The 12000-nt window shown below is 37.6% G+C and overlaps 1 protein-coding gene across 4 annotated transcripts in view; it reads right to left on the bottom strand.

Annotated features, from left to right (window-relative positions):
* Positions 1-12000, bottom strand: part of CNBD2 (cyclic nucleotide binding domain containing 2) — an 85776-nt gene that overhangs the window by 32997 nt on the left and 40779 nt on the right. For all 4 annotated transcript variants that reach the window (XM_031953930.1, XM_031953931.1, XM_031953932.1 and 1 more), the window contains exons 8-9: positions 3257-3371; positions 89-257 (exon numbers count right to left, since the gene is read on the bottom strand). In XM_031953930.1, coding sequence (XP_031809790.1) covers positions 89-257; positions 3257-3371 — 284 coding nt within the window. The remainder of the gene's footprint in view (positions 1-88; positions 258-3256; positions 3372-12000) is intronic.

The following is a 12000-nucleotide window of genomic DNA, read 5'->3' as shown; positions in this document are numbered from 1 at the left end:
TTCCTGTCTCCTCCAAGAAAAACCTAGCAATCTCATGTCCTTCCCCACTCTGAGCCTGGAGCTTCCATGTTCCCCAAACCCTACTCACTTGTTCTGTGAATTTAATTCTTCAGTTGGATTGTCTTTATCATCTTTGAGACTGTCAGCTTTTTCTTTCTGCCTAATCTTCTCCATATATGCCATTTTCAGATTACTGAAGTCCATTATTGGGTAGGATTCGATCTGAAAATCTCTAAACCTTTTCCGGGATGATTTTTCTGTGAGAGAAAAACAGATTTCTCTAAGCAAAGCATGCAGTCATCTTTGATTGGTGAGTGGGTTTCCATTAAGATTGTTAAGTTTAAAAATTTTTAAGTGCTTTTAAAAAATCTTTTTATGTAAAAAAGACAAGCACAAAAATGGAAATAAGGCATGCAGAAAATAAGCTGGTATAAATACATTGATGCTTTGACAGATTGACATTTTCATCAAAAGACATACTTCCCTCCCCTGGTATTGATTGCAACCCATTCTTTCTTCTAATCCTGTGCAGCTCTTGTCAATGTCATTCTGGGCATCCTCCGTGTGGTTTGTTCACCCAACTTTCTAGAGGCATCTCTGTATCTGTCTCCTTCTTCCTCTTTCTTTCTCTCCTTCTCCCTCTCCTCCCTTCCCCTCTTCCCTCCCTCTCCCCTCATTCCCTCCCTCTGTCTTTTCCTCCCTCCCTCCCCCCTCTCTTTCTTTCTCTCTCTTCCTCCCCCCTCCCCATTCAGAAGAAGTCTCCATTTTTTAATTCTTGATACAAAACCGTCTCTCTTTTTATTTTCTTTAATTTTTTTATTCTGATCTTAACACCAAATAAAATTAAAATTTCCAAATGCAAAGTAAGGCAAAAAAAAGAGAGAGATTGTGCACGAAACCCTGAATTTCCATTATATATAACTTGTTCTTCCTTTTAACATAAGAGTATGGGGGTGAGGGACAGCTAGGTGGCATGGTAAATAACATACTGGATCTGGAGTAAGAGAGACCTCAGTTCAAATCTAGTCTGAAACATTTATTAGATATCCCTCTGAGTCCCCAACCTCTTTTTGCCTCAGTTTCTTCATCTATAAAATGGGTATAATAGCACTCACCTCCCAAAAAATCAAATGAGATAATAATTGTAAAGTGCTTAGCACAACACCTGGTACATAATCAGTGCTATATAAATATTAGCATTGATGATGATGATATTACTTTCAAAGCTGACCTGCTTATCTATGTCTCCTTTAATCTTCCTTCTGTTCTTCTCTGTGTTTTTAGAATGTGTCAGTAAGTCTGTATAGAAATAGATCTCTCAGATGACATTGTTGTTTTTATTCGTTAATATTTTGCTATAAATATGGCTGTAGGGTTAGAATAGGGGTATTTGAGTTATTTGTGTTTTGTTGACATTTAGTTTATAATTTGGAAAAAAATCATTTTGAGGAAAAAACAAAGAAAAAGAGTCCCCAACTGTTGAAATCATGGGAAATACTTAATAACTGCCTCCCATCTCATTCTTTCAAAGCTTGGCCCTATTCACCGGAAGACTGACCTCAGGAGGAAAATACAACTCTTTCTTCATATCAAAAGCCCTTAGGGATTCTGAGATTCAGCCCAATTTACCCATAGGCTGGGGGCTTTTAAAGTTGAAGACAAGTATAGTTCAGGAAAGGAACCTCAGGGAGTTTAGTCACAGATGTGACAAGCTATAAACAGCTGCCTGTGCATACAGAAGGAGAGAGATAGCAGATCACTCCCTGCCTTTACCCAGAAGCAATGAGGCTGATATTAAATCAGCCCCAGAGATTTTCTAATGGGCCCCTCCACAGCCCTACTGTGGAGTTATTGTTGATTACTGATTCTCTGCACATATGGCAAAGGAGATTGTGCAAGACCTGCTATCCTAAAGAACTCTCTCTCCACCCTGCTCTTATGTGTGAGTGTATGTGACTCCCTTTGGATCAGAGCCTCAGCCACAAAAAAACTTTATGAGGGAACTCCAGTCCAAAGGTTCTCATTTCTTGAATTTCCAGCTAGAATTCTGTTTGTCTGTGCATGTCCATGTGTCAAGGGGAAAGTTACAAGGCAGAGAGGATAGTCTAAGCTGGTCAGATTTTTAGGAGTTGCTACTGGCCCTAGACTAATCCTGAGAGAGCCCTTCTGAGAATACGGCCCTGAAATCCTAAAAGGAACTCTGGTCTAAGAGAAGATACAGTGTCCTCATAAATACTGTATAAATTATGAAACAAAACAAGAGCACAGCTGGATCAAGCTAAAAGGAGCTGATGAGTGTAGCACAATCCCATCATTTTGCAATAAGGGAAACAGAGGACCAAATGTTATTGCCACTATACTTACCAATATACTTACTTCTCAGTCACCAGAAAGGAAGCAAGAGGTCATGAAAGGATCAGAAAAACTAACCAGGGAATGAGAACCAGATATGGTGAATGAAACCCAATCGAGGGAGAATTTGTTATGTGTCAGGAACTATATAAGTTTGAAGACATTCTATTGGAGGGGGGGAGAGATGATCTGTATACAAAGTACAAACCATATACAAAGTAATTTGAGGAGAAGGGAACTAACAACTGAGGGGGCGTCAGAAAAGGCTTCTTATGGGAAGTGCCTCTTGGCACCTCCTTGAAGGAATGGAGGTGAGGAGGAAAGAGTACATACCAAGCTTGAGGGACAGTTTGTTCAAAAGCATGGATGGCATGCAAAGGAACAGCAAGGTGGGCAGTTTGACTGGAATGTCAAGTACATGAAAGAGTAATATGAAAGAAGTCTAAAAATGTAAGCCAAGAAAAAGATTGTAAAGGACTTTAAATGAAAAACAAGGATTTCATTGATTATACTTCCTGTGTACCTCTTTAAAGAGCAACAGTTGGAAAGGAAGTATAAATAGGAGCTGGGTGATGGGTTCAAGTTCTGGTTTTGTCCTAATTCACTGTTACCTTGGGAGAAGTCCCAACCTCTCTCTGGACTTCAGTTCCCCCATTTGTAAAAGAGAGAATTTCATAAAGTGGAAAGGGATGACCCAGGAGGCATGGATTACCCTCTCCCTGAAAGTCTTCAAGGAAAAGCTGAATGAGCTTTGGTTCGTAAGAGGTTTGGTGTCTAAGGGCTCTTTCATTGTTAATATTTTCTGGCTCTATTATACCTGAAACAGGAACCTGGAATTTATTTCTGCTAGGTCTATTATTATCAGATTTTGGAAGCCTAGGGGCTAGCAATTCTATAACTCTACCAAAGTTCTTAGTGTCCAGAAGGCTCTGATCCACCGGTGTCAGATGCTTCCATATCCACTTGTAGTAGGAGATACAAGTCGAAAGATCCACCAGCCGAATGACATCACACAGGCCCTAAATTGTTGAGGAAAATGGTAAGGTGAATCCCAGAGACTTGGGTCAGTGTAGTTCTGGAGATGAATTTAGTATCAAGTCACTGTAGAAGCGACCCAGGGACTGAACTTGCAAAGGGCAAATTTTCAGATTCAAAATAGGAGGTACATAATTGTAATGGAAAATATTAAGAAATTGCTACAAGAAATGACAAGCAGTATTATTTTAGGAACACCTAAAAAGATTGACATAAACTGATATAGAATGAAGTGAACTAAACCACACAGGAGGAGGAGAACACATACACATTGGTTGATGAGCAACAGGGAAAGACTTAGCTATTCATAAAACTTAAAAATAATTTAATTAAGAGAGAATTCTATATTATGTCAGCCATATTAATATTATTTTAGATATAGGTATATGTATACACAAATGTATATGTGTATGTATGTAGATATATACATATGTGTATATAGGGCTGTGTGCATGTACATATGTGTGTACATATATATACACATATTTTATATAAATATACACATTGTTATTATACATAATATATACATAAATATATTTGTGCTTAACTGCGTAGGGGAAGAATAAAGTACACATCACAGAACAAAAGAAAACCTACAAGGATTTTACATGAATACAAAATCTTCTATTATTATATATGCTTTCTTGAAATGGACATTTTTTGCTACATATTTTGAATTCTCGCTGATGTTTTGATGGACACATGACAATGTTTTGTTTTGTTTTTCTGTCTTTCTTTTTCTATTTTGTTTTTTTCTTATTTTGCATTTAAGTTTCAAATAAATACATTTAAAAAAGACTTCACTATTCTCAGTAACACAAGAATCCAAGTCAATCCCAAAGGACTCATGATGAAAAATGCTATTTACCGCCAGAGAAAGAACTGATGACATCTGAATACAGATCATAACATATTAATTTTCACTTGTCGTTCGAGTTTTTCCCCACAAAATGACTAATATGGGAATATGTTTTTCATGACTGCACATATAAACTCTATCATATCACCTATACTGGATTGCTTACTGTCTCAAGGATGGGGGAGGAGAGAGATAAAATTTGGAATTTAGATTTTTTAAAGCAATAAATGCAAATTTTTTTATACATGTTATTGGGGGGAGTTTTTTTTAAAGATGCAAAATAGGAAACATTTTTATATTACTGGAGATGCAGCATAGTATGGGGGGGGAAGAGGGGGGAAGAGGAGTCTGACCTTAAAGAAAAAAGAATTGGGTTCCAGTTCCGACTACCATTGTGGATCCACAGGGAAATCAATTCATTTCTCTGAACCTCAGTTTCCTCTTCTGTAAAATAGACATAATAGTTGTCTCCCTCACAGAGTCATAACATAGGAAGTGCTTTGTCATTTCTTTCTGGGACTCGAAAGGAATCATCACTATGTAACGAAATCTACAAGGCTCGGAACCATAAGGACACCACCATCTAGAGGCAAAGACTAAGACTTACAATACTGTCTCCCCCCTCCCCGAAAGTCGGGGTTTGGGGTCTCGGGGGCTCCCAGTTAGCTGAGAGCGGAACCCGCAAAAGCCAATCGTTTGATACCAGCAGCAGATCGCTCTTTTCCTCCGCCTAAAGCAAGCTCCCCAACTTCTTCCCTTCTGAAGCCCGTCTTCAGTATCCACTTACTGCAGCTGTGGCCACTGGGAAAATTCTCCAGCCCTTGCTCCGTTCCCACCCCCGCATCCTCCTCCCCTCCCGAGTAGTGATCTATGAATGAGAGCCTTCTTTCTCCCCTCTGTGTTTTAGTTAGGACGGAGTGAGAGGCACCGGCGTGGATGGGCCATGGATCTGTTAACTATCTCATTTTATTATCATCGCCCTCAAAACGACTCCTCAGCAGAAAACAACTATTGTTAGACACCACCATCCTTCCAGTCACCCAGATTCAGAATGTGGTGATATTCTTGATGAGTCATTCTTCCTCATCCTTGATAGCCAATTAGTGGCTAAATCTTACTGCTTCTTCCTCCATATCCATTCTGTGGGATGTCATCATCTCTTTCTGGCCTTTTACAATAGCTTCCTAATTGGCCTTCCTGCTTCAATTACCTCTCCACTAGAATCCATTTTCCATACACAACTAACAGAGTAATTTTCCTAAAGCCTAGGTATGATCATGTTATTGTTCTTATCGATAAACTTCAGTGGCTCCTTATTGATTCTAGAGTCAGATATTATTCTCTATCTCATCCTTTTTAAATTTCTGCTTTTGTGTGCTTAATGATATACATAATTATTCCACAGTGGTACCTGCAAGTAATTATTAGTATAGTGGTACCGGCATACAATTTTTTAAAGTCTATGATCCTCCACATGTACAAAAATGTTAGTGGCAGCCCTTTTAGTAGTGGCAAGAAACTGGAAACTGAGTGGATGCCCATCAGTTGGAGAATGGCTGAATAAATTGTGGTATTTGAATGTTATGGAATATTATTGTTCTAAAAAAAAAATCAGCAGGATGATTTCAGAGAGACCTGGAGAGACTTACATGAACTGATGGCAAGTGAAATGAGCAGAATCAGAAGATCATTGTACACAGCAACAGCAATAGTATAGGATGATCGGTTCTGATGCACATGGCTCTCTTCAACAATGAAATGATTCAGACCAGTTCCTTTGGTATTGTGATCAAAAGAGCCTTCTACACCCAAGGAGAGGACTGTGGGAACAGAGTGTGGCTCCCAACATTGTTGTTGTTGCTTGCATTTTATTTTCTTCATCATTTTCTTTTCTAATTTGATTTATTTTTTCTAGTACAGCAAGATAATTGTATAAATATGTATGTATATATTGGATTTAACATATATTTCTACCATATTTAACATATATTGGACTACTTGCTGACTAGAGGAAGGGGGTGGAAGAAGGGGTAGAAAACTAGAATACAAGGTTTTACAAGAGCTAATGCTGCAGAATTATCTATGCATATGTTTTGAAAAATAAAAAGCTTCACTTAACCTCAATTTCTTCAGCAAAAAAGAAAAAAGAAAAAGCTTTAATAAAAATAAATAAATAAAATAGTCTGGTCCTTTATTTTTTTATACTATTTTAATAGTATTTTTAAAAAAAGGTAGCTTTCAATATTCACTTTTGCAAACTTTGTGTTCTAAAATTTTCTTCCTCTTTTCCCCACTTCCCCATCCCTAAGACAGTAAGCAATCCCATATAAGTTAAACATGTGCAATTCTTCTAAATGTATTTCCATATTCATCACCTGCATATCATTTGTAAATAAGTCAATGAACACATATTGGAAGTGAGAGCTTAAAATCTTTTTACTTATAGGATTTTGTGAATTTTTAAAAAAAAAGTTTGGAAGTCACTGGTTTGGAGGAATCAACTCAATTCAAAGAATATTTATTAAATGTCTGTTATGACTGAGGCATGATGTAGGTACTGAGAATGCTTACCCTCAAAGAGTTTGTATTTTTCTGGGATGAATGAGTAGATGTTATTAATATAAAGTAATATAAAGTTGTGACTATGAACAGGCAACTTAAATTTCAATTCAATAAATATTGATTAGAAATATGCCAGACACTGAATTAGGTGCTACAGATACAAAGACAAAAACAAAACAAGTTCTGCTGTCAAGGAACTTATGTTCTACTAGTGGGAAAATATTAAGTACACAGATTAAATAAATATCAAATTCTTGCAAAGTAAAGACAAAGTAATCTGAAGCTGGAGAGAAAAATAACTACTGAGTGGGGCATAGTAAGGAAGGATCAAGAAAGGTCTTGAGTAAACCATGACCCTTAGATCCCCGGAGGGAGGTTCAGGTGAGGAGGAAGAGCATTCCTGAGATGGGTATGCCCTGTCTAATGCCCTGGAGATGGGAGATGGAATGGCATGCATAAAAAACAGCAAAGAGGTCAGACTGGAACATGCAATGCCTAAGAGGAAATAATGTGGAATTAATCTAGGAAAATAGTTGGAGCCAGATTGTAAAGGGCTTTAAATGCCAGACAGAGGAGACTGTATTTTATCCCTGAGGCAACTGAGAGCTTCATGAACTGGAGAGAAACATTATCAAATGTGCTTTAAGAATAATAATTTGGGAATTATCTCTGTATCTGTCTGTCTCTCTCCTCTCTCTTACACACATAGACACACACACATACACACACACACACACACACACACACACACACACGACCCAAGAGCCCTACCATAAGAGATAAATAGATAAATGGTCTAAGGAAATGAAGAGTTTTCAAAAGAATTACTAACAACATATGAATTATTGCTCCAAGCCACAAATAATATAAAAAGGTCATTTTAAAACTTTGAGCTTGTACTCATATTTTTTCAAAATTGTAAGGATTATAAAAAATTGAAATGTTAAAAGAATTATAGGAATTCAGGAATACCAATATGCAGTTGATAGAGCTGTGATATGGTCCAATCATTCTGAAAAATAGTTCAGAATTATAACAAAAAAAGATCACTAAAAAATTGTTCATACACTTTTGACCTGTTAATACCTTTACTGGGCAGATCTTTCAAAAAAAAAAAAAGGCCTCTCTTTCTAGTACTGGCTGAATTTTCATTCATTTTTTTTTACAGTACTCTTTGTTCCCTATTGCTATTCCTGGATTCTCCCTCTTCAACTTTCATTCAGGAATCTGTCCTCGAGATTCACTTAATCCGTACCTACTCCCAATAAAAATTCTGGGAATTATCTTCTACAGCCATCCACAACACTTCTTTTCTTTCTTCAGTGAACTCCCTCTTTCTCACCTCTAATAACTTCTGACCTCATGCTAGGGAACTTCATCATACATACCGATATTCCCTTAACATTCTTACTTATCACTTCCTTAATTTGTTCATTTCACATAATTTATTTCTTCATCCTACCTCAGCCACATCCAAAGTTGATCAGACTCTTGATTTTGCCATTATCCACACAAACGTCCCACCTTCCATGTTTATGAATTCTGAAGTTGCCTTATTTGCTCAAAATCTGTGTTCTACTTTATTCTGCCTTGTAACTCCAAACCCTGTTTTTCATCCACATTATGATCACCAATCTCTCAGCATCTCATTTCTTTTCCAGGCTATCACCTGAAATAGTCAGGCTCCTCTCTTCTTTATCTTGACCTCTTGGTAATAAACAAGTTCAACTCTACACTGTTCAGATCTCTCAAGTTCCTTGACCCCCTTATCTTAACAGTGATCAAGTCCTGCCAAGCCTCAGTCTGGGATGAACTCTCCTATCTGATGCCTTTGTTCCTACATGTATTAATGAATGAAGCTGAAGAAAAGAAATTGGATCCATATAAATTTATGTTATATATCCTCCACTGATGCCAGCTTTTGTGTTTTGGATTTTTTATCAAATTAAATAAAGTCTGTTCTACATTTTAGGACTGTGTGTGTGTGTGTGTGTGTGTGTGCACTTGGATGAGCCTTGGGGGTCTCTTCCTTAGAGACTAGACACAAACCAAATTCTGATGTTGGAGAACAAGGGCAAAAGTTCAGTCATTCAATGAAGGCAATCCTTTCATGCCTCCCTAATTAATGTACTACTGTGGAGCAGCTCTTCTTCCAAACCTTTCTTCCCTCCTCAAAAGTCTCCTAGCTTCCCTTTACCCCACCCAAGCCAAGGAAGATTTGGGAATTATCTCTGTCTGTCTGTCTGTCTGTCTGTCTCTCTCTCTCTCTCTCTCACACACACACACACACACACACACACACACACAGGACCAAGACTCTACCCCTTGGCTCTTGGGTAAGGCCAAGAATCTTACTTTGTATTTCACTGAAAAAATTAAGAGGCAAAAATTGAGCTCTCCTAGAGCTCCCTCTTCCTCTCTTACTTATCCCACAACATCACTCAGATGCTTTCTGCTACAATATCTTCTTCTTCCCATCTCACATATTGAGGTGGTCCTTTCTTCTTGCCAAGGCAAACTCCTCTACATGCACAGGTGAACCCATTCCATCCTATCATCTCCAGTAGATTGTCCTCCTCCTCATCCTGTCTTCAGTCTCTTTGTCTACAGCTCATTCCTATTGTCTTATAAAACATGCCCTTGTCTCCCCTCATCTTCAACTCTTCTAATTTGATAGATATGTCTATTTCTGCTCATTATATTGCCTTTTGTGGTTAAGTCTTTGAGAAGATCTTTTAGAAAAGGAGTCTCTACTTCTTTTCTTAAGTCTCTGCAACCTGAGTTGAGACCTCATCATTCAACGAAAACTATTCTCTTCAAAGATACTAGTGATCTAATTGCCAGTGATCTCTAATGGCCTTTTCTCAATCCTCATTCTTCTTGATCTCTCTGAAGCTTTTGACACTGCCAATTGTTCTTTTCCTCCACATTTTCTTCTATATTTTTAGGACATTATTCTTTTTCTGGCTCTCCTACTTATCTGATTGATCCTTCTTAGTCTCTTTTGCTTCATCCAAGCTATGTCTACTAACTGTGGATGTCCCAAAGCTCTGTCCTGGACTATACTATTTCTCTTAATGATCCAACAGTTCTCATAAATTAAATAATCTTTATGCTGATGATTCACAGATCTACTTATCTAGCCCTAATCTTTGTGTGGATCTCCAGTATTCAACTGTATACTAGATATCTCAAATTAGATGTCCCAGAGACATCTCAAACTCAACATATTTAAAACTGAACTCATTATCATCCTCCCTCACCCAAACACTCCTGTCCTCCTAATTTTCCTATTATTATTGAGGATACTATTATCTTCCAGTCGCCCATGGTAATATTTTCGCCTCACCATCTGTCACCCTTCCATATCTGTCACGAAAGCCTGTCAATTTCATTTTCAAAATGCCTCTCAAATATGCTCCCTCCTTCACACTGCCACCATTCTAGTGCAGGCCCTCATCACTTCATACCTGGATTATTGAAATAATAGTCTGTAGTGGGTCTGCCTGCCTCCTCTCCCTACCAGTCTATCTCAGCTAGCAAATAATCTTCATATACCTCAAGTCTGACCATGTCACTCCCTGCCTTTCTTCTAGGATCAAATCCAAAATGCTCTGTGTAATGTCCAAAGCCCTTCACAACCTGGCTCTCCCCTACATCTTATCTCTTCTCATCTTCCTGCATGTATTCTGGGATTTATTGACTCTTTTCTCCCCAGAAAAAAATGCTCTCTCTCTACTTCAGACATTTCCCCTGGTTGTCCTCTATGCCTAGAATGTTCTCCCTTCCCATCTTGTCTCTTGGCTTCCCTGGCTTCCTTTAAGTTCCAACTAAATCCCATCTTTTGTAGGAAGTCTTTCCTGATTCTCCCTTAATTCTGTGCCTTCCCTCTGTTATTTCTTACTAATATATATATATATATATATATATATATATATATATCTTGTTTATATGTAATTATTGCAAATAATGTTGTCTTTCCTATTAAACTGTGAACCACTTGAGAGCTGGGATTGTATTTTGCCTTTCTATGTATCCCCAAGAGTGGCTAGGACATAACAGATCATTAAAAATGACTGATGGGGCAGCTAAGTGGCACAGTGGATAGAGCACCAGCCCTGAAGTCAGGAGGGCCTGAGTTCAAATCTGGTCTCAGACACTTAACACTTCCTGGCTGTGTGATCCTGGGCAAGTCACTTAATCCCAATTGCCTCAGGAAAAAAAAAAAAAAGATTGATAAGGCAGAAAGAGGGCCTCAAGGGTACCAAAATCTCCATAGCAACATTTTTGTGGCAGTGAAAAAAAAAAGGAATCAAAATACTTGCCTGTTTATTGGGGAATTATTGAATAAACTGTGATCTATGGGTGTGATTCAATGTTATATCATAAAAACACCAAATATAAAGAATTCAGAGAATCATAGGGAGGCTTTTATGAACTAGTAGAAAATGAAGCAAGTGGAGCCAGGAAAATTATGTACACAATGGCTACAATATTATAAATAAAAGTAATAATAACACACTGATTAATTACAATGACTAATCTCCCTGCTGTTCTAGGTGTAAAGGTAGGAGGGTGCCCAGTGTGGTAAATTCTGTTGGATTATGGTTGCTATGTCTCTTGGTTTGTTTGTTTTTTTTTTTTTTTTCATTTTTATTTTCAGTTCCAAATGTTCTTCCCTCCAACTTTTCCCCACCCACTGAGAAGGCAAGAAATATGATACCCATTATACATATACAGTCATGCAAAATATATTTTGGAATTGACCATGTTCAGGGGGTGGGGAAGAAACAAGAAAAATAAATAAGGGAAAAATATGCTTCATTCTGCACTCTGAGACCATAAATTCTCTATCTGGAGGTGGATAGTTGTTAGTTTTATTTAAATGTTTTCTTTTGTGTATGGAAAGGTTCAGTGGCTTAAGGAAACGACTGGTATAAAAACAGAAGGCATTTTAAAAAACTTCCAAAAAAAAAACCTTTTAAAACTTACTGGTTACAATTCACTGTGTTCTGAGTTGAGGAAGATACAAAATGTCAATAATTACTCAAAGTCTTTAAGATCTATAAAGCAGGTCCTGCCCTTGCAAAGAGTAGGAGCCATCAACATCTAACATTCCATATCAAGATAAAGTCAAAACGGGTTCATAGTTTAGACAAAAAAGGTAATACTATAAGCAAATTAGGAGAACA

The sequence above is a fragment of the Sarcophilus harrisii genome, chromosome 2 (genome assembly GCF_902635505.1).
Source record: "Sarcophilus harrisii chromosome 2, mSarHar1.11, whole genome shotgun sequence".
NCBI classification, from domain to species: Eukaryota; Metazoa; Chordata; class Mammalia; order Dasyuromorphia; family Dasyuridae; genus Sarcophilus; species Sarcophilus harrisii.
This window is presented reverse-complemented; position numbering and strand designations above follow the sequence as displayed.